This window comes from Bos indicus, chromosome 8 (assembly GCF_029378745.1).
Source record: "Bos indicus isolate NIAB-ARS_2022 breed Sahiwal x Tharparkar chromosome 8, NIAB-ARS_B.indTharparkar_mat_pri_1.0, whole genome shotgun sequence".
NCBI classification, from domain to species: domain Eukaryota; kingdom Metazoa; phylum Chordata; class Mammalia; order Artiodactyla; family Bovidae; genus Bos; species Bos indicus.
In genome coordinates, this window is record NC_091767.1 from 75,871,220 (window position 1) to 75,896,501 (window position 25,282).

The following is a 25,282-nucleotide window of genomic DNA, read 5'->3' on the forward strand; positions in this document are numbered from 1 at the left end:
AGCCTGCAGGGCTGACTAGAACCCACTCCAGTATTCTTGCCTGGGGAATCCCATGGACAGAGGAGCCTGGTGGGTTACAGTCCATGGGGTTCCAGAGAGTCGGACACGACTGAGCAACTAAACAAGCAAGCAAGCATGGGCTGTCAGGACATCCCCAGGTGAGAGCTGCCTCGCTGGCTGGGACCTTTCATTCCCCACAACTCTGCCCGTGGCCTCCAGGGAGTGCTCCCTCCCCACCAGAAGCAGAAAGCCCTGACCCCAAACACCTCCTGGGAGCTGAACTGCCCCTCCCCACCCCTTCCCTCCTCCAGGCCTGGAAGGGGAGGGGTCCTGGGGTGAGGGTTACCTTTCCAAAGCGGGTCTGTTCCAAGGACTCATGAAATGGTGACGTTTAATGAGAACCCCCCGCCCCCACCCCTGTATATACATCTATAAAAAATTCAAATACAGCAAGTTACCATTGAGTCAGACTAGAAGGGACTGACAGGGCATTAAATACTGTGGGGTGGGAGCAGGAAAGGGGGAGGGTCGTACAAAAACAGGGGCAGAGGTGGGGGACTGAAAAGTGTGGGCGCTGGGGGGAAGGGGATGGCTGGGCCCCCCCAGCGTCAGGAGCTTATAATCTGATGGTGGCAACAGAGACCCTGGGACAGACAGGAGGCGGGGACAGGAGGAGAGACTGGATGTGAGGGGCTCCCCTCAGGCCCCCCCAAGGGCTCCTGGGAGTCGCTGGCGTTGGAGGGTCCAGCCCCAGGGGGGCAGGACAGGGGCGAGTGGTGGGGTCTTTGGTGGGCGGGTTAGCTGCATGGCCCCCTCCCGTGAGGGAGGGAGGTGGGCCGGCATGGGGTGGCGGGGCCAGGGGAGGGACGGCAGGCCCGGGCCTGCCGGGGTCTCTACAAATTGTGTCTGAAGAGAATGCAGAAGGCTCTCCTGCCCGTGTGCAAAATAGAAACCGGGGTCTTCGGGCTCAGCTCCGGCCTCCTGCTCCTCTGCAGGTCCGCTGGCGTGTCCTCACAGGATGCCGGGCTCTGGGGGTGTGAACAGGGCAGGAGGCCATAAGAGAAGCGGCTGGCCCGGGGGTCCCCTCAGGCTCCTCTCTGCCGCCCAGCCTCACCCCACTCACCAGATCAGGAGACGGCTGGCAGTGGCAGCAACGGCAGCCAGGGCCAGAGTAACAGGGACACTGACGAAGGAGGGCGCCGAGGCTGCCCCGCCGCTGCCCAGCTCCCCGGGGTCACAGATCTTCGTGGTGGGCGGGGGTGCCAGTGAGCTGGTGGTGCTGGTCGTGGTCTCTGGGGAACATGGGGGAAACTCAGGGAAGGGCTGGGCCAGGGCTGGGGATCCCCCCAGATCTGGGGGTCCACGAGACATGGCTCCTGCCTCCTGTGTTAGACCAGTGCTGCCTCCCCGGTGAGACAGCCTCAGCCTCACCCATCAGGCAGGTCCTTGCTGCTTCCCCCAGGCGCACAGATGACCTCTCCATCCAGTGGCCCCTGCTGAGAATGTCCAAACAGCAAGGACAAGGAACAGCAGGGGTTGGACAGACCAAGGGGAGTGTGGCAGCCACACAGGGTTCAGAGAGCCCGGGGGCACACGCTCCAAGTCCCAGGAGGACAGGAGGCAGCACGGGGTGAGGGGAGGCTCACCGGGGGCCTGGGCCTCAGTGGTCAGGTGTCGTGGCTCCTCCGTCCAGGGCGTGGCGTGGGCAGCCACGCTCCAGTCGCTCCACGTCCCAATCTCGTTGTCCTTGGCCGCCACCTGGATGATGTACTCCTTGCCAGCGTAGGCATCTGTGATGGTGTGTGCCGTGCCGTCTGACAGCTCCACCTGCAGCCAGACCACCATGGAGTAGGAGGGGGGAGAGGGATGATGGACCCTGGAGGTCAGGAGAGTGAGGCACCCCCAGGAGACAGGAGAACACTTCGGGGAGGGGAGAGGAGTGAACATACCCCTGGAGGGCACAAGGACTTCCCTGGGGGAGGGAGGGGCTACTGAGAACACCTCTAGGGGAGAGTAAAGACACGTCAGGGAGGAGACCCGCCGCCCCCAGGGAGCGAAGACAGTCCTGAGGGAGATCTTTAAGGAGACAGAAAGCTCCCCGCACCCCGAGGGGAGAGTCAGCAGGACTGTGCTCACATCTCCACTCTGCTGTCACCCAGCTCTCACAAGCCCCTGACCTTGGTCCCAGCTGGAGGCAACACGAGGTTGGGGTGAGAGAGGGTTAGTGCGGGGCTGCCCTCTTCCTCCCCCATGAAGAAGCTGTTGTGGGAAAGCCACACGCACAGACTTGGAGCTGGGCTGCCCGAGTCCAGATTTCAGCTCCATCCATCCCCTCCTCGCTAGGTGACTGACTTAACTTCCACTTGCCTTGCAGTCCTCATCTGTAAAATGGCGTTAACGATCTCCCTCACAGGGTTGTAATAAGGACGCAGGGACAGGGTGAGGGCCAAACAGACTTCAGCCAGCTCTGTCATTATCACGGGTTCCAACTCGGAGCCCGGGTTCCCAGATGCCCAGCGCACCCACCAGCCTGGCCCCAGCTGGGTCTCTCCCTCAGGGAGGCCTCCAGCCTGAGGCGGAAAAGGGATGGGGGGCAGTTCCGGGGGCAGCGGGACCGCAGGACAGCTGCTCCATTTCCTCCTGGAGGCATCGCCACCCCGCCCCCGGCCTGGCCAGCCCCATCGTGCTGGTCTCCCCCACCCTCCAGGCTGGCCTGCCTGTCCGGCGCCCCTCCCAGGCCCAGGCTGGGCTCTGGTTCATCTCAGCGGCACCCGCCGCCTCATTAAGCCGCCTCGTAAACAGGGGCAGCCGGCAGGGGCGGAGGAGGGGCCGCTCTGGGCCACGTCTGGCTTTAGGGCTTTCTTGGTCCCCGTTCCAGTCTTCTCCCAGAAAACCAGGGTCTGGGCTACCTGACCTAACAGCCTGTGAGTACAAGTGTGTGTGTGTATGTGTGTGTGTGTGTGTGTGTGTGTGTGTGTGCGCGCGCGCGCGTGTGTGCAGCTGGGTCCAAGTTGGGGGGGGGAGGCTGAGAGCCTGTGAGTACAAGTGTGTGTATGTGTGTGTGTAGCTGGGTCCAAGTGGGATGGGAAGGCCTCCCAACCCCTCCAGGGTCCATGGGCCTCAGGTAGGAGGTGTGGGTAGAGCCAGAGTCAATATGGAAGACATTTTGGACCCAGACCTGGGCTCAGTGAGTCCTACTCTAGCTCTAGAAGATGGGTGGGCCTCAGAGACCCTCACTTCCTGGAGCTGGGGCCCAGTTCCAACTCTGGTCCCCTCTGGCTCTGCAAAGACTCCCTCTGCTAAGTAGACCCAGCTCATTCAGCTCCTTCTCCCCCTTGCCAGGATTCCACCCTCAGGCCCCCTCCTTTGATTCTGTCCCCCAGATCTTTCCCCAAAGGGAGAGAACCATGGGGAGCAGTTCAAATGACCACCTCATTGGCAGGCCTAGGGTGGGCAACCCACCACACCTCTAGTGATGTGGCCTAGGAGCCCATGGCTCTCCAGGAAGCCACGTCTCCTAGGCCTGGGCCCTTCTAGTCAGGTGGTCACTGATCCCTTAATCCACCCCCTTCAGAGAATGGCTCCACAAGTGGCAGGAATTCCCGAGTTGCTGGCATCTGCCTTGACTAGGAGGCCTCCCTCCAGTCTGTGGCTGTATGCCCTTCTCCCTTCCTGCTGAGTGATGCCCAGGGCAAAAAGATGCAGGGAACCCACGCTCGCCTCCCCGGTCCATTTTGAGAGCCCCTGCCAGACCTGAACGAGTTCACTTTCACTTTTCACTTTCATGCATTGGAGAAGGCAATGGCAACCCACTCCAGTGTTCTTGCCTGGAGAATCCCAGGGACGGGGGAGCCTGGTGGGCTGCCGTCTATGGGGTCGCACAGAGTCGGACACGACTGAAGCGACTTAGCAGCAGCAGCAGCAGCCAGACCTCAAGGCACCCATTCTTGTGCGATTCCTGGCCTGTATCTCTCACATCCTCCTGAAAAGCCAAGTGATATTTTTCTCTGCTTGCCCCTCCCCATCATACACCTGCCTCTCCCCAAGACTAAGGACCGGGGACAGTCAATGCTGTTCAGAGCAAAACTCAAGTTCAAAAGAACCATACATCTAGCCAACCACCAAGCCGACGTGACATGGAACAGGGCTAACGTGGGCCACAGGCCACATGTGTCCTTGCCATGGAACCCACATACTCTGCTCTGCCCAAGTCAGCGTGGGGGTCAGTTCTGCCCACGGTGCAGGCCAGTGCGTGCCCTTGGCACGTTAGTCACATGCATGGTGGGAGCATGGTTCCTGCTGGGGACCACATGTGTGTGTGCACGTTCCCGTGTGTGTGTGGTGGGCAGTGTGCCAGGTCCACGGCAAGGCGTGTGCGCCGCGACGCGCAGGGCTGCTGCCTGTAGCTCGTTAGCAGGGGAGGGGGGCTTGTGAAACTAGACCCTGGTTATTAGCAATGCATTAGTCGCGGGCAGCTGGCCAGGCAGGAGGGACTCCGGACTCTGTCAGGGAACATATGAGCATATGAGCAGCCTTGTGGGGGCCAGGCCTGCAACCAGGACAGGCGCCCTGGAATTGAATTACATACTTTAAAGGCCAGCCGGGACGGGGGCATGAGGAGATGGGGCTGGAACCAGGTAGATGTGGTGGGGGTACAGGGTGACCCTGAGTGCCAGCCTGGGTTGCCATGGGGAGCATCCTCCCAGCCCCAGTCCTTGCCTTCAGACCTCCCACCCTCAGACAGCACCCACAACCCCAGGCTCTCAAGGAGAGAGAAACTCCAGACTGCCCCGAACCCTTGGCAGATCCCCAGAGCTCTCTCTCATAGCTTGATCAGCATCCCAGACAACAGCCTGACCCCGTGCTGCCCCTGTCCACTGCTTGCTTCCTGGCCCAAATCACCTTCTGACCCATAACTTTAAGCTGACACCTAAGTGAGGCTTGACTTTGGAGCCATGACACTAGTCATGGCCTGAACTCACACCTTGGGTTGAGCTTGACTCTATTGCCTGATTCTGACCCCTGGAGCCCATCTGTGAAGACAGGGACTATCCTGTCCCTCGGGTCCAGGCCCAGAGCCTGGTCCAGAGTGTAGGAGAGAGATGTCTGATCTGGGCTGAAGCCAGAGACAGGAAAAGGGAAACACTGCCACCATCTGCCTCCAGCATCTCTCTCCACTATCCCGGGGAGTCACATAGACAGGCGTGTTTGACTGTCCTACTACTACTAAGTCGCTTCAGTCGTGAAGCGCGACCCCATAGATGGCAGCCCACCAGGCTCCCCCGTCCCTGGGATTCTCCAGGCAAGAACACTAGATTGGGTTGCCATTTCCTTCTCCAATGCATGAAAGTGAAAAGTGAAAGTGAAGTTGCTCAGTCATGTCCGACCCTCAGCGACCCCACGGACTGCAGCCTTCCAGGCTCCTCCATCCATGGGATTTTCCAGGCAGGGGTACTGGAGAGGGGTGCCATTGCCTGTCTTAATGGGGGTCAATCAGGGTGCCCCGCCTCAGCTCCATCCATCCTTCCAGGCCCACCCTCCACCACAGAAAGCCTCTCCGACTGCTCTCTGTTCCCACTGGAACAGCCAGCAGCAAGGACTCCCATGCTGGGTGGCTCTGATTCCTGCTCTCAGGATCCAGGCAGGGCAGGGCAAGGCACTCACATGCTGCCACTGGTCCAGGATGAGGGGTCGATAGCGCAGAAAGAACTTGAGAGGAAAGGACTCGGGGTCGGGCCAGGTCGACGGGGTCTGCCACGTCACCTCTAGCCGGCGAGGGTTGCTGGGCACTGGCCGGGCTACCACATTTTCCGGAGGGTCAGGCTTCACTGTTTAGGAAACACAGCTTTGGTACCACACTGATCTCTTGAACAACCCCAGCCACCATGACAACCAGCACACATCGATAATCATTGGTCTCCTCTGTTGTCAGCTTTGGCAACTACTGTTAACAACCATTTCATTCCTTCCACCTTTCACATCCCTGTCATCACCAGTGACTGTCACCACAGTCATTGTCACCAGCTCATGATATCAACATCATAAATTTCACCCCAACCCCATCCTCATGATGACCAGCATCCCAATTACTAAGCCTGTGTCATGCTCTATCACGACCCTCATCATCACCTGGATCACCCACTCCTGTACCAGCATCACATACTCCCCCCAAGCCTGGCTTTCCACCTCAACTTTTCCAGTTCCCTACTGAGACACGGCCTCCCTTGGAAGAGTCTGGGCTTGAAGCTGCTCTGTGGGTCAAGGTTAAAAGACAGTTCACAGGTGTTGCAGATCTGGGTTGGAAGTGGGCTGAGGATCTGATGGAAGCAGCTAAGGGCCGAGGTCATGTAGAGTCTGGCCAAGGACCCAGCCATGGCGGGGGTGTGGGTGGAGGCAGAGGGTCTGGCTGGGATGGGACAGGGGCAGGCAGGGGGTCTGGCTGGGATGGGGGCTGGGAGGAGGGCGGTCTCTGTCCCAGTCCTGTCTCCTATTCTGACACCTCATTCATCACAGGCCGTAAGGAAGCCATTAGCGTGGTTGTGGGGGGGTGGATTGGAGGCTGCAGCTGCACAAGGTTCTGGCCCGGCCTGCCCCCCTCCCCCTCCTGCATGCTCTGGGAGCCAGAGAGATGAGAAGAGCTGCTGGAGAGGCCTCTCGGCCCCAGCAGGTAAAGGGCATCCACTCAAACGTTCACAGGTGTGTACATGCCATGCGTGGACGCACATGTTATACATTCCACACACACCTGGGCAGACACTCGCGAACATCCCCACGCGTGCTCATACACACCTCTGGCAAACATCCACTTACACACTCCCACTGCAGGATGCAGCAGGGACCCCCCTCCCTCCCCGCAATCCCCACGCACCGATGGTGAACTCATCAAAGGTGATGGCTGTGGCATTGTGGCCCAGGGCGTTGCTGACACTTATCGAGACCTTGTACTTGACGGTGGAGAACAGGTGCATGTAGCGGATGTGGCAGCGGTTCTTGACGGCCGGGTCCTTCTCACAGACCATCATTTTGGAGCCATGCCTGGGGAGGGGTGAAGCCCAGGCACCATCACCAACCTCAAGGATCGGGCAGGGTGGAGGCTGGGAGAAGGTCAAGCCCAAGGCTGGGCTACAGGGTATGGATGGAGGGCACGGAGGGGGCCTGGGAGAGGTCAGGGTTGGACCGGGTCCTGGGTGTGTCTACTCACAGCACGGTCACATTGAAGGTGTTGGGGATGTAGGTGGGAGTGGGCAGATGCCAGCTGCAGTAGAAGCCCTTGGGATAAGTGTTGGAGCGGCAGCTGAGCACGGGCTCCCGCGGCGGCACTGGGGAGGGGGGGTCGAGGACAGCACGGTCAGGGCGTTCCTGAGCCCCCAGTCCCTGGTGCAAGTGTGGGGACAGGTGGGCCCCAAAACCCCAGCTCTCCCTCTTCAACCCAACAGCAATGCCAGAGGTGGGGGTGGGAAGTGCTGTCAGCGAGGGTCTGAGGCTTCCCAGGCCACAGAGAGCCAGATGTTTAATTAAAGAAAAACAAGGGCTGTATGGAGAGGGAGCCCCCCCTCCACCTGCTCAATGGAGGCGGGAACCATGGGGAGCAGGGGGCTGCGGGCCTCAGCTCATCAATCACGGGACGGAGGTGATGTCTGGGGGAACTGGCCCCAGCCCCACGTCTCCTGCCACCTTGCGTCCATCTCCAGAGGGAGACTGCAACAGAGGTCAAGGGTGGGGGGCTCCACCGGGTCCTCTGGTTGCTGGGGTGATCAGGGTGCACTCCCAGCCGAAGACACATTCCAGGCTTCCCCTCAGGAGAGAACAAGGAACACAAGACAGCCCTGGGGGCTCCACACAAACGACAGCACTGTTCACGTTCATGTATGTGTTACGTGTGTGTGTGTGACGTGAGTGAATGACGTGCGATGGAATGTGGGAATGTATGTAGGAGGGTCCGTATATGCAGCTCACACCACATGCCTACGCGTGTGACTGTGTGTGTGTGTGTTGTTCCGTTGGCGTGTACTCACCCCAGCCCCAGTCCCCATCAGACCCTTTAAGAAGCCCTTTATACAGTCAGCAGCTGCCTTACTCTGGGGAACGCAGAGGGCCAGAGAGGGCTGGGGACATGCCTGGGGTCACACAGCAAGCCGGAGCCACTGCCAAGCACCAGGATGGGAATACCCACCGGCATGACCACACCTACGTACTTGGGAAGTCCTCCCTGCGTTCTAACCACTTTTTGCTGCTGTGAGCACTCAGCCCAGCTGTCCCAACCCTCGGGTGTTGGGTAAGGCGTGAGGACAGCCGGCTCAGGTTCCTGGAAGGAGGCAGTTTCTGTGATCTGACCCAGGCAAGGAATGTCCGTCCACAGCTCCGGGGATACTGACACCTCCCTTCTGTGCCCTCCCGCCCCGCCCCCTGCCTGACAGGTGGACAGGAAGTGGGAGGGGGCAGCTCAATAAGCCAGGGATGGTGAAGGGGAGGGCATGTCTACGCCTGCTGAGTGGCTGTGGTGATACACGGGGAACTGTGGGCTCTTATCCAGGGTGCACGTGATTGTGAGTGACTCTGTGTGATTTCGTGTTCATGCCCAGTATGTGTGAGGTATGTATGTGCTCAGACCCCCAGGGAGCGATCCAGCTCTGCAGCAGGAGTCATGAGGGTGTCAGACGGGCATGAGGGGAGCTCAGGAGTGATGAGGGGGCCAGAGAGGTGTGAGGGGAGCTCAGGAGTGATGAGGGGGCCAGAGAGGTGTGAGGGGAGCTCAGGAGTGATGAGGGGGCCAGAGGGGCATGAGGGGAGCTCAGGAGTGGTGAGGGGGTCAGAAGGGCATTAGAGGAGTTCAAGAGCAATTAGGGATGTCAGGGGGCACGAGGCCAGCTCAGGAGTGATGAGGGGGACAGATAGGCATGAGAGCAGATAGGAGTGATGAGGGGGTCAGAGGGGCACGAGGGCAGCTTGTGTGTAGCAGGCAGAGTGGGTGACGGCGTGGGCTGAGATGTCTCCAGCCCCAGGCCTGCAGGGAGAGTTGGGGGCCAGCGGAGCCTGCACAACGGGCAACCTGCCTGCCGCCCGCCACGGTCTGCCTCCCCTGGGAAGCCTTCCTGGCGCTGAGTTCATCTTGTGTCTGTCCTGTGTTCATCCTGTGAGCCTCACATATCCCTTGCCTATCTGCCCAGGGGCACAGAGGCATGGGGGTGGGGGGGGCGGCCAAGGACACAGGAAGTGCCTTGTGGGGGCCTGTGGGCCAGGCCAGAGCTGGCAGTCACCCCAGGAGGAAAGGACATTCCGAGGTCGGCTGAGAAGCCTCCACTCCCCCCGCACCCCGCCCCACCCTCCCTTAGCCCAGGCTTCAAAGGAGAGGGCGCTGGGGGGGTGAGGACTGAAGCCTGCAGAGTCAGCTCCCTGCCACCTGGGACTCTGGAGGGCAGAGGAGGGACGGACTCGCCTCCCCATTGACCAGCTCCCTCCATTCCCCTCTGACCATCCTCCCCCCTTAGACGAGCCTCCCCTCAAACCTTCCCCTCAAACCAGTTCCCCTCTCTGACTGGCTGACTGGGCAGGTCGTGGGGGGCGGTGGGGGGCAGGGCTTTGTCTGTCATCTGGCTACTCCTGCCTGGCCCTGGGCCCTGAGTAGGGAAGGGCTTGGGTTTCCTGACAGGGACCAGGTTTCTCAGAGGGAAAAGGAGGAAAGAAAAACAAAGAAAAGGAAGAAAAGGAGTGACTCGCTGCAGCTGGAGCCCAGCTGAGGGATTGGGTGGGTGGAGGTGGGGGTGCTGTGAGAGACCAAGTGTGAGGTTGTGGGACAGTGTGCAATTAGGAGGCCTGTTGTGAGTGTGCTGCACGTCAGGGGAGAAGCTGTTTGTGAGAGACTGCAGTTGTGAGGCGGCGTGTGGAACTCTGATGGGCTTCCTGTGTGTGACTGGGAGTCCGGGCAGCTGTGTCACTGGGATTGGCCAGATGACTGTGTTTGTGTGGGATGCGGGGTGAGGCCATACGATGTGGGGACTGTTCACATGTCTGAGGCCGCGTGGCCGCGGTGTCCTCTGTACAGAGGCATGTGAATGCGCTATTGTGTGTGAGACAGTGATGGCAAGACACGGACCTGCGATACTGTGTGTGAGACAGACCTTAAGCCTGAAGGTGTTTTTCAAACCGTGGGTGTGGGAAGGTGCCCAGTGTGTTCACACATATGAGCAGAACGCCGTGTGAGAGCATGTGTGTGAACCAAAGCCCGTGCACATGCGTGTCACGTTATCACAAACATGCACGCTCCGGGGTGCCCAGACTTGCTGAGTCGCCCCTGTGGGGGCTCCTGAGATGCCCAAATGACAGCATCAGCCTGCAGCAGGGCATCCTAGCGCCCCACGCGGGGCCGTGTGTGCGTGTGCCTGCGTGCATGTACCCTCGCTGGCCCAGGGTTTGTTTGTTTTCCTCCTAATTGGCTTGTTTTTCCATGTCCAGCCCACCAAACCGCATGTTTTTCCTCTCATCTCGCCAGCCCGCCTGGGCTGGAGCCCCCGGCACGCATAAGGCCTGCCCAACGGCTCAGAGAGGAGGAGGGGCAGGCTGCCCACGCCCCTGGCCAGGCCAGATCAGGCCAGGCAGGGCGGGGTGACCCTTCCAGCTCCAGCCCTCCCAGGCCGCACCCACACTACTCCTCCTCCTCTTGCCTGGGCATTCAGGGCCCATGGCCGTCCTAACCTTATCTCGTGACATCTCTTCTGGACTCCTAAATGCCCACCTTCCACCCATCTTTTCTCTCCCCAACTTCCTCAACCACAGGCTTCTCTTTCCTTCCCAGCAAACAGAGCTGAGGAGGAAGCAATGCTGAACCAGGGGGACTAGAGTTCCTGTCCTAACCAATCAAATACGAATATTTAAAAACTGGACAAGGAACTGTCTATTTAAAATTAGTCAATCTCTGATTTATTTCAGCTCAAAATCAGAATGACATGGAATTAGCACTGTCTAGGCAAACAAAAGGATGCTACTAAAAGGAACCTTGTGGTCCTGCTTCCTGATGTGTGTGTCGGGGGGTGTCCTTTCATCACCTTGGGTAGGGGCCTCTTTAGAAGGGGGTGTGAACATCTGCCTGAGGGCAGAAAGGTGGGTCAAAAGGAAGCAGTTCAGGGATCAGCCTGGTTAAGGGGACTTACAACAGAATATTTTTATGATCAGGTTCCCTTGGAAATAGAGACACGAAAATCTTACATGTTTAAGATAAATATTAAATAATTTTTAGTCTGAATGGCCCACAAATCAGGGGTAACTCTGTCCTGTTCTCTGAGCGCTGGTGAGAAGGATAATTTGATATTGAAGGTTGCCAAACCCAGTCTCTTGTTACTAATATAAAGTGACTGAAACAATCATGATTAATGTCCCCTGTTCCTCTGACCAACCCTAGAAGGAAACAAGGCAATGCGAGATAAGTACCTGTTACTAATGCTACAGCCAATTCATGGCCAGCACCCCTCTGACAGGCAGGGCCTGAAGAGTGGTCAGCGCTATACAGAAAAAGTCTGGGCTCTGGTCACAAACAGCAGCTGTGGGCATGGCCTGTGGGCGTGGCTACCGCCTTACTTGTAGACCCAATCTCCCTTCAGTGACCTCTCAAAGAAACTCAAGAAATTGGGAACGAGGGCCGGAGTCACCCAGGCCTGGCCCTCACAGCCAGCTTTGTCCATCAGAAGACTTCTGGGGCTCAAGCTGATAAGACACGGGTGTGGCTGGCTGGTGCCAAGTTGGCCTCATCCTCCCTGCATGCCACTCAGCATGTGGCCTCTTTCCCCATGTGAGGGCCCAGGGCTAGGCTGCGTGGTCCACTTCTAGGGTACCCTGTGGTGGGCCAGGAAGACTCCAGTGGGCAGGAGTCACTCCACCCTGGGCTTGCGACTAAGACGTTTTGTTACGACTGCCATCTCTCCAGTTTAAACATGTAAAAAGGCTTTTCTGTGGGGAAAGGAACATCCCTACCAAAACATACTTTCCCCTCTCCTCTGGCCCCACTGATGGGTCAGTGTTTTCGTGGAGCACGCTGAGCAACCCTTCGGCCTAACATTTCCCATGGTTGTCCACACCTATCGCCTGACAATGGGGCAAGGACCCACTCTCAGGCCCCTCAAGCATCTCTTCCCCTCGGCAGCTCAGAGGGAGTAAAGAAAGCAACTCCAAGGGAGTAAGTAGAGTGGGGTGTATCGCCCAAATGGGATGAGGCCAGAGAAGCCTGAATCCTTGGCTCAAAAAGAGAAGAAACGAAACTATGTTCAGAGTATTTATTCTGTCAGTTGATGGCTCCGGCTGACCACCAAGGACCTGCCCAGCTGACCCTCAGCAACACTGATAACCTCCTCCTCCTGAGCTTCCTAACGCCTCTTCTGAATCGCACTCACTTGCTCCCCCTTCTCCCGTCCTGCTGGGCTCCTTCTGATCTCCAATCTCTTTTTGTGGCTCATTTCCTTCGATCAACCCCTTTTACAGCGGGTCCTGGGTCCTCTTCTCTCCTCATCCCACAGCCTCACCCTTGACCATCTCATCGTCTCCCAAAGAATTAATGCTGACAAACCCCCCCACCTCTCAATTCCCATCTCCAGCACAGGCCTCTCCCTGAGTCCCAGAACCTCAGATCCATTGGCTACCAGCCATCTACTCCTGGTTGTCCCCCAGGGACCAAAACCCAACATCTATAGCAGATGGTGCCGCAGATCCCTCACCCGTACCCGCTGACCGCCTCTGCAGTTATTTGCCTAAGAGCTTTCTTTGGCCACCAAAACCTGCATTGCCTGCCGGGGCATCAGGCCAAAAGTGCTGGGGAATGAAAGCCTCCCCTCCCCCGCCCCCACTCCTCAGTGTGTAAGCATCCGGGCTCCCTCAGCCCTCAGGCAGGAGAACTCCAAGGCACTTGCTCTGCCTCCTCAGCTCCCAGAGCTCCCTCAGCAGGGTGCCCAGAAGCAATGGCTAGGTAACTCCCCCTTTATTGGCTAACTTCACTTCCTTTTCTCTATCATTCTCCCATGCCCCAATGATGTTTCTGTCACCTGCCAAATAAACTACTTGCCTGCGAACTATCATCTTGGGTTCTGATTCCAGGGAAAGCCAAACTGAGACACCGCATGAACAGAACACACTGTCTCCTCCTCCAGCTGACCCCTGCACCTTGTCTCCGTTGCAGCGATCGGTCCTACCAGCTGTCTTGACTCTTCCCACTGTCCACTCTCCCACTCTCCCTATCTCCGATCCATCAGCGACTCCTGGAGGCGAAATCACTCTTCTCAGCTTCCCAACCCCATGTTCCAGTCCCAGGTCCTCCTCCACTCTCTTGCATCCCAGCAACAGCCTCCTTCCTGCCCCTTGCTTTGCCCACCCACCTGCCAGCCCTGCAGGACAATGAGAAAGATCTTTTAACAACGTGACCCTGATCATGTCCCTCCCCTCCTTCAGCTCCCTTCTGCCATTTACACCAACCCAAGTGACCTTCCCAGGCCCTTTCAGCCTCCAGGAAGCCTTCCTTCTTCCCCGGGGCCTCCTAGACTGCCCACACCTCTGCCAGCATCACCAGATATCCCATTTTCTCCCCCAAGGCCCTCGCAGCCAGCCCCTGGGAGAGCATGCACTGGAACGAGGCCAACCCAGCTAGGAGCTGTGACCTAGGATTCCTCCCACCAGGCTGCACATGGGCCGTGCCCTGCCAGCCCTCCTGAGCCCATCTTGTCATAGGGGACAGGATTTCTGAGTCTCAAAGACCTCCAGTGGAGGGTGGATACCAGTGCAAAATGCCAGGGGTCTGGACTCAGGGGGCGACACTGGGCTCAGAGGTCAGAACAGTAGGCTTAGACAAGGTCAGCGGACAGGGGTCAGGACCTCCACACCACCAGGAAGGGGATGTGATTGGGGCCGAGGGCCTGGGCCTCACTGGCTCCCCCACTGAATGCAGCGGGGGTCACGCGAGGGGCTGGGAGTCACACTTACAGCCCACATGGAGAAGCACCTGGTGGCGCAGGTGCCAGGAGTCCCGGTGGAAGCAGGCGTACAGGCCGCCGTGGCCCAGCTCCAGGCTCCGGAGCACGAGCTGAGAGCCGTTGAGCAGGTCAGGGGCCAGGTCTGTGCCATTCACCCGCCACGTCACCGCTGCGTCCCAGCTGGCAGTCCCACACGGCAGAGTCACGTCTGAGCCCAGGCGCTCGTACTGCACGTGGGGAGTCTCTGTGGCGGGTGGGGAAGGCACAGGCAGAAGTCAGAGGTCACAGCCTGGCCCAGCACTCCCAGATGATAGCGAGAGCAGGCCCCCTGAGGCTCAGGGCGCGAGTGTCTTGAGGAGACAAGGGATCTGCAAAATTCCTTCATGGCGTGCAAGGGCACAAGTATGTGAGTGTCTCCAAACTTGGACGTGTGCATGCGTGTCTGGGGACTCTGTGTGTGACTGGGTGATCCTGTGTGCGTGTATGAGAGAGAGAGTTTGTGTAGAGTGCTGGGACAGAAGACCTAGGTCACCTCCAGTCACCAGGTCCTTTTGAAAGCTTTCCTGACCCCCATAACCCCAGCCTCCTGCCACCAAGAGGCCCAGCCCCAGTCACTGACATCTGCTAGCCAGGCAAGCTGAGCCAAGGGGCCCCCTCCTGAACTCCTTCCTCTTTCTCTTCCCTTCTCTTCATCCTCTCCATCCTTGTCTTTGTGTCCTGCCTTTCTCCCTCTCCCCGACAACTCTGAACCCCCGACAAGGCCCTGTGCCCCAGCAGTCCAGGGCAGCAGAAGGAGGAAGAGTGGGCACAGGAGCCCTAGGGAGCGCCTGGCAGCTGTCAACGTGGTGGTGAGGCAGGAACTGCATAGGGTGCGGGTGGGGGTGGGGGAGCGCAGGGACTGCAGGAGCTCTGACCCTGACTCTCCTGCCCCCAGGAGGGGCCTGTCAGAGCCCAAAGCAAAGCCCAGCCCTGGCCTCAGCCGCCCAGGCATGATGGACAGAGCCCAGGAGACTGGAGTGGAAGGGCGGAGGGGGCAACTATAGAGAGGAGAGCAAGGTGGGGGAGGCAGTGGGACAGAGAAAGTCCTGGACACCGAGCAGCAGGGCACAGGGAGACACGGGGAGACACGGGCCTGCCCTCCTCATCCCGCCCCTCAGCCTGGAAGGATAGATGCTTCTCCAGACCTGAAGTTCTGTGCAGTAAGGGTGGGAGGGGCAGAGCAAGGGGGCGTGGAGGGAGAGGGGGCTGCCGGATCCCTCGTTAACACTCCCTGGGTCTCCCCTCTAGAGAGCCACCCTGCTGAGTTGGGGGATTTTCAGAGGCAATTCCTGTTAACGAGCCAATTAAGTTGGGCCAGTGGCCTCTTAATTAGACTTGTTAACACCACTGGGGCCGCAGGAGGTAGGGATCCCCCTACGCTGCCAGGCCCCCTTCCCCTGCCTCACACCCCCTCCCCAGCCCTGCTTTTCTCTGGGCTGGAACATCTGTCCCCAGTTGCTGCCTCTGTGGCCCTCCCCAGGCCAATCCCTGTGTGTCTGCAGGGCCCCGTCCTGCCCCTCTCTGAGCCTCTCTGTCCCTGTCAAAGGAGAGGGAAGCAGGAAACCCCGCCAGCCCTGACCACTCGTCCGTGGGGCCTGGGACCAGCCGAACAGAGGATGAACAGGCGGAAGGGCGGCGGCTGGGGGGGACCTTGGAGGCCGCAGCTGTGAGGCTAGAGCAGAGATTGACTGGGGGCCTCCCTCTGACCAGAGGCCCAGGGTCCAGGGCTCAAGCCATCGAGCCCCCCCCAGTCCACCAGCCCTAGCCCCCGAGCCCCCCTCCAGCCTCCCTTCCAAAAACCTGGAGCTTCCAGGAAGCAGGCCAAGCCCCTCTCTCTGCACACCGCCCCCCACCCCAGCAGAGATTCTGCATCCAGCTGCCTTAGGAGGAGGCTGAAAACTGACCGTCGGGGGGTCAGGAAGAGCAGGGGGAGAGGGGCGTGGTCATTACAGTCCCCGGGGCACTACAGCAACACTGACCAACAGAGGCTCAGAACTCATGTGGCCCCAGCATGGCTCACTAATATTGGGGCAGGCAGGAACAGCAGCAAGAGAAGGACACCCACCGACGGCACAACAGATGTGATGGCAGCGGGGTAACACAGAACGCGGCAACCCTGTCTGCCTCACAAAGGAAATGGAAACACACAAGCCGACAACAATGACAAACCAACCATGGAAGGGCAGGGCAGGAGGAAAGACACGACAACGCAATGACAGGTGACCACCACAGGCCACAGGGCAGAGGCAGGGGAAAACGTGAGGCGACCCTCACGGCGTCACAACTGCTACAATGACACAACAGCAGCGATACACATGGCCACGCCACAGCTCCAAAGATGGCCGTGATTCAACCCTTTGTCTCTGGACAGCTCCCCCCACCCCCCGCCCCATGGGTGCCCCTACTGATGTGCTGTCCATTTCAGAAATTAAATCAAGCCGCAGGGGGAGGATGGGGTTCTTGGCCCTGACGCAGTGACAAATGCTCCGAAGGAATCAGCTGTGAAAAGGTTGTTAGAAGCCAGGATAAGAGACAGAGACAGGATGAGGTCATGGACACGGGGAACGCACAGGGACAGAGCCGACGGCTCCCTCACACCTGTGCACACAGGCTCACATGGGGACCACATGCCGGAAACGGTCCCCCCCAGGGTGTCCTAAGCAACTTCACATCACCACACATATAGGATGAGGACCGTCACCATGAGAAGAGCACACACACACGGGACAACCATCCACAGGTCAAGGCCACACTGGGACACCGTCCCATGCAGGGACGTGATGATGACATACGTGTAGAGGAATGGCACTGTCAGCGAGAGGCACAGTTACACACAGACACGTGGTCTCACACACAGAGACACAAACACAGAAAGCAGACACAAAGAGAGACAGTCATGCATGGTGGAAAGTCTCAGCCACGAGGACACAACTGCTCACAGGCCACAGTCACATACTGGCCACGTTGGACACAGGACACAGGGCACAGCCCACAAGGATATAACCACAGAGAAATGCACTCAAACAGGGACACAGCCTCACCCACACAAGAACACAGTCCAGTGCACAAGGACAGTCTCACACCCAAAGATGCAGCCTACGTCCCCCACAGGGCAGGGGCCAGGCCACTGGGAGAGGCCACCGGCAGGCCTGGGCTGGTCAGGTCAATACAGGAGCCCCTGGCATGCCGACTGCAGGTGGGGCTCGATGGGCTGGCCTGGTGGTCCCTTCAGTCCCTACCCACTGGGGAGCAGCCCTGAGGTAGGCCAGGATCTCTCTGGGCCTCAGCATTGGGTTCACAAGGAAGAGGCCACGGGAGCCTTGACCTACTGAACTCTGTGAACCCACAGCCTTGAGGGTCATGGAGCTCAGTCATCCGGGCTTGCTATGTGCCTGGGCCCCGCCTTCTCTGCTTCTACCTGGGCCAGCTGAGGTAGGGGGCAGGACACAACTAAGGGGGGAGCTCCCTACACTTGGAGCCTCATTCGAGGAGTTTTGAGGTCAGAACTTGGGCTAATGTGGCCACCTGAAGTGCTGCCTCAAATGCAGACGGGCTAGGGGTCACGTGGTCACCCTTCCCAGCAGGGGTGCCCCCGTCTCTGCTCTGCGTGTTTGTGTTCCTGTGAGGAAGACACACCTTGCACTGGACAAGTGGTCCAGGAAGGGGAGGAGGCGACCAATGGCCCCGCCTGGGCACCCCCCGCCCCTCCAGCCATCCCAGCTCACTGGTGGGCGAGCCTTCTCCCACTTATCCTGCCCATCCCCTCAGCGTGTTCTGGGGCCTCCATCCCTGTCCCTGTATTCCTTCTAGGATAAGCGAGGGGCATTCTTACCCACTGTCTCTCCCAGTGCCTCCCACTGCACCCCCCATAAACCTGAAGGGACCCCACTTCACCGGATACTGTACAGGGTCCTGTCCCTGGCTGCCCTCAATGTAGTTCCTCAGTTGTGTCCAGCTCTTTGCGACCCTACGAACTGTAGCCCACCAGGCTCCTCTCGTCCATGGAATTCTCCAAGTAAGAATACCAGAATGGGTTTCCATGCCTTTCTCCAGGGGCTCTTCCTGACCCAGGGATCAAACCCGGGTCTCCTGCATGGGAGGCAGATTCTTTACCATCTAAGCCACCTGTACCCTGTATCCTAGTGGGAAGAGGATCGGACAATCTTCAGCCAGAGATGCCATCAGCATGAAACCACCCAGCAGTGACTGGGGGGTTGTGCTTTTGGGACAATGTCAGTGGGTCACACAACTCATGTTCATGTGTGATGATGCCAGCACATGGCAGTATGTGGCTCTTGAGTGGGTGCATACAGTTATGCCAGAGAGGGTCCTGCTCAGCTCTGGAGCGCCCCTCGCCCCCCACCCGCCCAGCACTCACCCTGCGGACTGTGTCTCTGGGCGTAGACCACGGCAGCAGCAGCAGCGAGCACGGCACAGCAGGCCCACGGGACAGGAGCAGCCATCTGCTGGGAAAAAAGTGGACGGCGGGGAAAGGGGTAGCATCAGCCCAGGCAGCAGCTGCCTGGGGAGCCCCCCACCGCCACCCCATTCTCAGGGAAGACTGGGAAATCCCAGGCCTAGGGCCAGGGCACCTTGACCCCAAGCGCCCTTCTTAATGGAGCTCAGGACCCTCTTCAAGTAACAGAAAATAACCTTATTGGCATCTGTAGGCAAAGGTTTGCTGAGATGGTAGAAGGCAACCTACAGTGGTTTGTTGTTCGATAAGGAAGCTGGCTGCAGGATGTAGTCAACCGCAGATGAGTTATAGAACACTGGTAATGCTAGGGCCATTTTTCTAGAAAAAAAATAACTTTACTGGTGAGGTTAGCTAATTAGCTATAAACACTGCAAACTGAAAGGGTAATGCTTTAACTTGATTGGAGGTCTATACATCTCCAAGCTGCCTTGAACGGAAGGCCCCTGCCATGCTCCTGGGGAGACTCTGGGATCTGCCCTACCATGTTACGCCTACCTGCCCCCCCTCCACCCCCAGGTGAGCCTTGCCCGGCAGGGCTCTGGGAAGTTCAGAGCAGCAGGGTATCAGGGCAGTGGTACGTTGTGAGCCGGTCAGATGTGGTTTCTGCTTTAGTGGACACCAGTGACCATGAGAAGGATGAAGGATTTTCAGATATACGTCCCAGTCAGGGACCCCAGCCTATCGCCCTCCAGCCCAGGAGCCTGAGAGCCCCAGTCCAGCAGATGTACATGTGTCTGCACACTCCCACATGGGTACACACAGCACAGTTAGGACGTGTTTCCGGAAGCCAGGATGGATCCAGTGGCCCCTCAGTGTGTTGTCCTGCTTCTAGGATGGGTCCAGCTGCCCTCACACTGCTCCACCCCAGCACACACCTACACCTAAGGAGAGGGAAACAACCATCTCCTGCCCAAGAGGTTCCAAATCTCTCTCACTCCAGTCTTGAAGAGAGACAAAGTTCTGTCAACAAGACAGAAGCAGAGATCCAGAGACAGACCACTCCCAGACACTCAACCAGGGCCACTACCAGAGGTACAGTCAGACACACAGCAAAGACTCTGCCCCCAACAAGAGACAGAGCCCCAAAGAGCGAGCCTACACACAGGCTGGAGAGACTGTGTGGGGCACAAGCCAGAGAAACAGGTAGATCAACCAGATAACCAGCCAGGGACATGGCCAGAGAACAGCCAACACACAATCAAAGGACCCACCAGAAACACCGTACCACACTCAGCCAGATGCAGGCAGATATATCAGAGAAAGAGCAAGAAGCCCAGTCAGAGAAGCAGCCATCAGCGACACAGGCCAGGGACACTGTCAGAAACCCTGCCAGAGAAACTGCCTGACACACAAGCAGAGAAATACCAGAGAAACTGATAGACGCAAACAGGCATACACCCAGAAAAACAGCCGGAGAGAGGGCCAGAGACGCAGCCAGATGCTCAGTCAGGAAGTATCCACAGCACTCAGAACACTGCCAGGGACACTCAGACACACAGTCGGACACACTGCCAGAGACACCGTCAGAAACGCTGCCAGAGAAACAGCCAGAGACACTGCAGAGAGGGCTAGAGCAGTGCGGGTGTCAGCCTGGAGCGGTGTGGGGGTGGGGGAGTGGGGAGAATCTGACTTCTGGGGGCTCCTTTGGGGAAGGGCTCCTGCCTGCCTACGGCTGCCCTTGCCCCTGCCCAGGCCAGTCTTCCCCGCTGCACCTGGTGCTCCTCTAGCCGTGGCTGCTGGAGCCCCGGCTGCCCCTCCCTGGCATGGCTCGCCTCTCTAGGCCCCGACTGGCCTCGGCAACCCCTCCCACATCTGCAACTCCTGAGGCCTTTGCTACCACTTGGCCTGGCTCCTGACCCTCAGCCACTCCCCCCTCTCCAGCTACTCCTCAGGCTTAGGAGGTTAAGACAATGGCCAAGGACACAGTCAGCAAGTGGTGGGGCCAAGAAAGGAACCCAGGATGAGCCAGCTCTAAATTCAGAGCTGGTGTGAGAATCAGATAAGAGGCTGGAAGCCCACCTGGTTCCCCCCGCTCCCCACAACTTCCCTCCGCCTTCAACCCTTGCAGGGAGCCCTCAGACCCTCCCCTAACATCTCCACCATCCACTTTTCTCCTCACAGCCAGCAAGAAACTCTACCTCAGGGCCAACCTGCTGCCCAGCACATGGGAGAGGACCCAGGGCCTGGGAGGCAGATGGGCAGACAGGGGACAGAGGTTAGATGACAGGATGGGAGTAGAGAGACAGGGTGGTCCTCTTCTTCCAGCTCCTTCCTGGTCCCAGCTGGGAGGGGCGTGGTGGGTGAGGAGAAGGCCTGGCACGAGTGTAATGCATACAAGCAAACACACACACACACATGCGGGTCCCCACAGGGGGAGGGGTGGCTTCTTCATCAAAGTCGCCTCCATCAGCCCGATGAGTTACTGTAAGGGCCGGGCCCTGGGCCAAAGAGGCTGCAGCCATGGGAGCCGGGTGCTGCTGAGAGAGCTGCAGAGACAGGGGGATGGGGTACCAAGCAGATGCTGCACGGTTGGGGGCACCCGGAAAAGGGAGACACCCAGGGAGAGGGGAACAGAGAGGGAAAGCTGTGAGCCGAATCCCTGAGGGACAAGAAAAGACCAACACAGGGAGAAATGGAAGAAGAGACACAGCAAAACACAGGGAGCACACGATACTAACAGAGATCCAAGGGCAGCGGGAGAGACATGACCTGGAGAGAGCGACAGAAACAAGACACAAGCAGGGTCTCTGTGCCCACTGACAGCATCTCTCTAAGCCGACTCAGCTCCGGCAGTGTAAGGGGAGGATGCTGTCAGTGCGGCCATACTGGCGGATCTGAGACAAAAGCAGGGCTTCCAGGGGGCTGGGGGGCTTCTGCCCATAAAGCCAAGAGCCTAGCCCCTAGGGGATAAGAGTGGCTGGAAACCCCACCCCACCTACAGGCCCAGGAAGTCCCAGGCCACTTTGACTTCCCTCTTCCCTCCGAGTCCCAGCTGGACCCATTCCCAGGTAGGGAAGCTGAGGCCAGAGACATCCAGGCTACACCTCTGCCCTGCCCTAGCTCACCTCAGGTCACCCATCCCAGGGCAAAGAGCATCTTTCCCAGGAATTTTCCAAGTCCACACCCACGGCTCTGGGATAGATCTAGAGCATAAATGCTGTAAAGCCCCAGATGAGGGCTATGTGAACTGGCCCAGGCTCCATAGACCCTTCCAGAGGGCCAGCCTGGCCTCCAGCCCCAGACCCAGCAGTGAGGAGAGAGCAGAAGGCACCCCACTACCAAGTGCCCAGCAGCCCAAACCCCTTGTGAGCAGAAGCCCAGCACCTCTCCCAACACAGAAGCCCAGTGTCGCCACATACACACACACAGGTGACTCATCAAGAGACCATCCTGGCCCCCAACTTACCATCATGTCCCACGACGACACAAGGACACCACTACACAGTAATAACAACATTCACTAAAATGACACAGGTGCACAGCTGACAATGCCCACGGGTACAGACAGTCACTACAGTGATAACGATGCACTGAGTGACAGTCACATCCAGTGACGCCAACAAACAGGGGGACGACACCTGTTGACACTGACACAGTCACAGTGACAGTAACCTTGGTATCAAAGATGCAACGAGACTGCCACTCACTCAAGCTGACAATGACGGTGACATCCACAGTGATACAGGGAGGCTGACAGACTCAGTAAGATGGACAGTCACGCAGAGTTAACACCGGCCTGCAGAAATGTTGACACCATGGAGGCTGACAGTCTCCAGCCACTACACTGACAGAGTGACAGGCTCCGGATCAGGGATCTCAACTACCAAGTTTCTGGCTTAGGATCCAGGGCCCAAGACCCCTCTCACCGGTCCCAGCAAGGTCGCAGGTACCCTGAGCCCCGACCCTCACCCCCTGCCCAGCCGAAGGCAAAACCTGAGAAAGGGAAGTGTGAATTTGAGAAAGCCCCTATTCATCCTGCAGAAAGAGGGCAGGTTAAGTTAATCAACCCAACCCTGAGGAATCCCTGCCACATACAGGGTGAGGGTGGGAGTTCTGAGCACCAATGCCTGGAGCCCAGCTCTGACTGAGTGTGTGCTGATGTGCAATAGTGTGTTCAGAGCTTTAGGCTTCAGGGTGTTGGTTGGTGTGGGTCAGGTGGGCTCAGTCTGGCCTGGAAAATGAATGAACAGCGAGGGCCTACGTGGTGCCTTTGAGAAACTGAGACCCAGTGAAGGTCACTGGCCTGGGGCTGGGGTGAGGTCAGGAGTGTTTCTCTGATGGAGAGCATCTGGCCTACAGCGGGGGCCATGGGGATATCTCCATGGCTTCCAGTCCCCTTCAGCAACCCCAGGCTCTGGAATCCTCCAGGAAAGGGGAAAGGCACTCTCTCTTGGGGCCTCATCCCCTTCTCTTCGCCCTGCAGTTGCCCTAGGGGACACATCCTGGGAATGAGGCAAGAACCTGGGACAAAAGAACCCACTGATTCAAAGGCCTGGGAAACTCTACAGGCCTCAGACCTGCAGAGAAATTAGGGTGAAGGGAGGAAGAGAGGCACCTACTCTTGGGGACGGAGAGAGAAAACGAGGGACAGAGCAGGGGCAGAGATAGGGACAAGGGCATGGTGGGCAGGGAGGCTCGGCCCCGGCTGGCCGAGGGGGAGCCCAGGAGAGACAGTCTGGGCGGGCGGGAAGCTCCAGGAGCGGGAGGAGGGGCTGAGGCCAGAAGGCCCCCAGATCCCACCAGGCCTAGGCAGCCTGGACAGCGTGGGCGGTGAGGGTGGGGGCAGAGGCCGGAGGAGTCCAGAGGCCGGGGGTGGGGGGGAGGCCAAGGAGGGAGGCCTGGCCCCTGGCAGCTGGCCCGGCAGGCCCCCCATGGGGGAGGGGGCGGGCCCAGGTCAGGGGCCAGCTCCTGGGCTGGGGCTGGCTGGCCATGGGGCAGGCTCCCACTCCCCATGGCGTCTCTCTCTGTCTCTGAGTCTCTGGTCTCTTTCTTTCTCTTTGAATCCAGACCCAGCCCTCCTCTCAGCGGCCCCCCACCCACCTTAAGGGGCACAGGACCCAGAAGCTGTGCCTGGGTTCAAGCCTTATCTCCTCTTCCGATGCCACCCCATCCCCACACACTCCAGGGGCAAGCCCCCCATGCTCTGGGGGAAGGACACTGCCCAAACGTAGCGCCACTCCTCCCTCATAGAAGGGGGGCAGGATGAAGCTAAGCACCAGTGGGAGGGGGCCAGGAGGGAGGCGGGGGGTGGGAGCAGTCCCCCAGCTCCAGTCTCTGGCTGAGGTTGTGGAAAAGGAGGCAGCCCAACATGAATGAATTGGGGGGGCGGTATCCGCACCTGCTATTGTGACCTCCACAGCCGGAGACGGGGGCCTGGGGGGGGGGGACAAGATTCCAATGGATTTTGGCAGCGGCTTGGACTCTTGAGTGCTCACGCCCCCCACCCCCCAACCTCTTGCACCGTGGGGACCCTGAGATCAGCATGTGCGTGCCCTGCTGCACATGTGTGCTGGCGTATTGCGCGCTTCCCGTACCGGGTCTGGATGGGCCACTGGGAGGTGTCCAAGAGAGATACCCATCCAAATCACACCAGCCGGGCCCACACATGGAGCCCCAGGCGAGCCCTGTGTGCTGCCCGGTGACCTGGGTGCTGGCTCGTCCACACTCATGTATGCAGGCCTGGACAAGAGCAGTCCTCTAGAAAGGTCCAGGCTTGCTCCCTGAAAAGTCATCTGACCCAACCCTCTGCCTCTCCAATGGGGAGCAGGAAGGGGCAGAGAAGTTCATATCCTCCCCGTGGGCACATGGGCTCTGGACAGCTTCACAGCATCCAAGATGCAAGCGCTAACCCCCCTCCCCCTAGCCCCAGTCCAGAGTCCCTCCTGGCTTCTAGGAGAATCAGGAGGATCTCTCCATGCAGAAGAGGGCCACACACCAGTCTGGTTAGGTCTAGGGGGAGCCAGGCGGCTCCTCATGGAGGAACAGACGCTGCAGGAGGTTATAGACAGCTGGAAGGCCTCCATGGAAGGCGGGGGATGGGCAGGTCAACGGGGCTGACCAAGACTTCCCTCAGCTGACAGGGGAGGGGGCTTGCAGCAGACTCACAGCAGATGAGGCAGAAGGAGGCTGCAGAGCCCTCTGTGGAGACAGAAGGATGGACAGAATCGCTCTCCAGGCTTGGGGGCTGGGACAAAGACCTCTTTGCCTCAGCCTCTCCCACTACCCCCCACGCAGGGCCCCATCACCACTACGGTGCAGACACAACCTCGAATACATACACAGAGGTTGACGCTTGCAACGTTGTGTGTATGTGGGTGCATGCGCGTGCACACACACACACACACACACACACACACACACACACACACACAAGGCGGGGTGGGCAGTGCGCGCGAAGCGTCAATGTGTAACAAAAAGAACTGAAGATGGTCTTTCGGACAGAGTCTGAGTTGAGTGGGGGGAACAGAAACTTCGACTGTCCACGTGTGCTGTTCTCCTCAACCCCCCTCCACGCACGCACACTGCACACACTACTTCTGAGGAAGCTTCTGGTCTGCTGGGCAAAAGCAAGCCATCCTTCCTCCCCCTTCCTCCCCTCCGCACAGTGGGGAAGCCAGAGCAATCTGTTCCTGATGGGTAAACACAGGCATGAGTATGCGCGCACACATGCTCACACACACACACGCTCACACACACACACACCCGCAATCCAGGGGCAGACACACCCGGTGCTCGCTTCACCCCAAGACAGAATGCACACTCAGGCTCTCGCTACCATCGTAGAGCTCCCCAAAGCCCCCCATCTCCACCACACAGCTAG

The 25,282-nt window shown here is 58.8% G+C and overlaps 1 protein-coding gene across 6 annotated transcripts in view; it reads right to left on the reverse strand.

The window, feature by feature from the left end:
- Positions 1-374: 374 nt before the first annotated feature.
- CNTFR (ciliary neurotrophic factor receptor) overlaps positions 375-25,282 on the reverse strand; it is a 37,874-nt gene continuing 12,966 nt past the window's right edge. For 4 of the 6 annotated variants that reach the window (XM_070795021.1, XM_019966447.2, XM_019966444.2 and 1 more), the window contains 8 exons: positions 18,364-18,448; positions 13,957-14,190; positions 7,202-7,319; positions 6,869-7,035; positions 5,665-5,828; positions 1,647-1,827; positions 1,124-1,292; positions 375-1,028 (listed from right to left, as the gene is read on the reverse strand). In XM_070795021.1, coding sequence (XP_070651122.1) covers position 1,028; positions 1,124-1,292; positions 1,647-1,827; positions 5,665-5,828; positions 6,869-7,035; positions 7,202-7,319; positions 13,957-14,190; positions 18,364-18,448 — 1,119 coding nt within the window. In that variant the 3' untranslated portion in view covers positions 375-1,027. Of the gene's footprint in view, positions 1,029-1,123; positions 1,293-1,646; positions 1,828-5,664; positions 5,829-6,868; positions 7,036-7,201; positions 7,320-13,956; positions 14,191-18,363; positions 18,452-18,638; positions 18,795-25,282 lie in introns of those variants that run through there. The other 2 variants (XM_070795020.1, XM_070795019.1) reach the window with 2 other exon arrangements.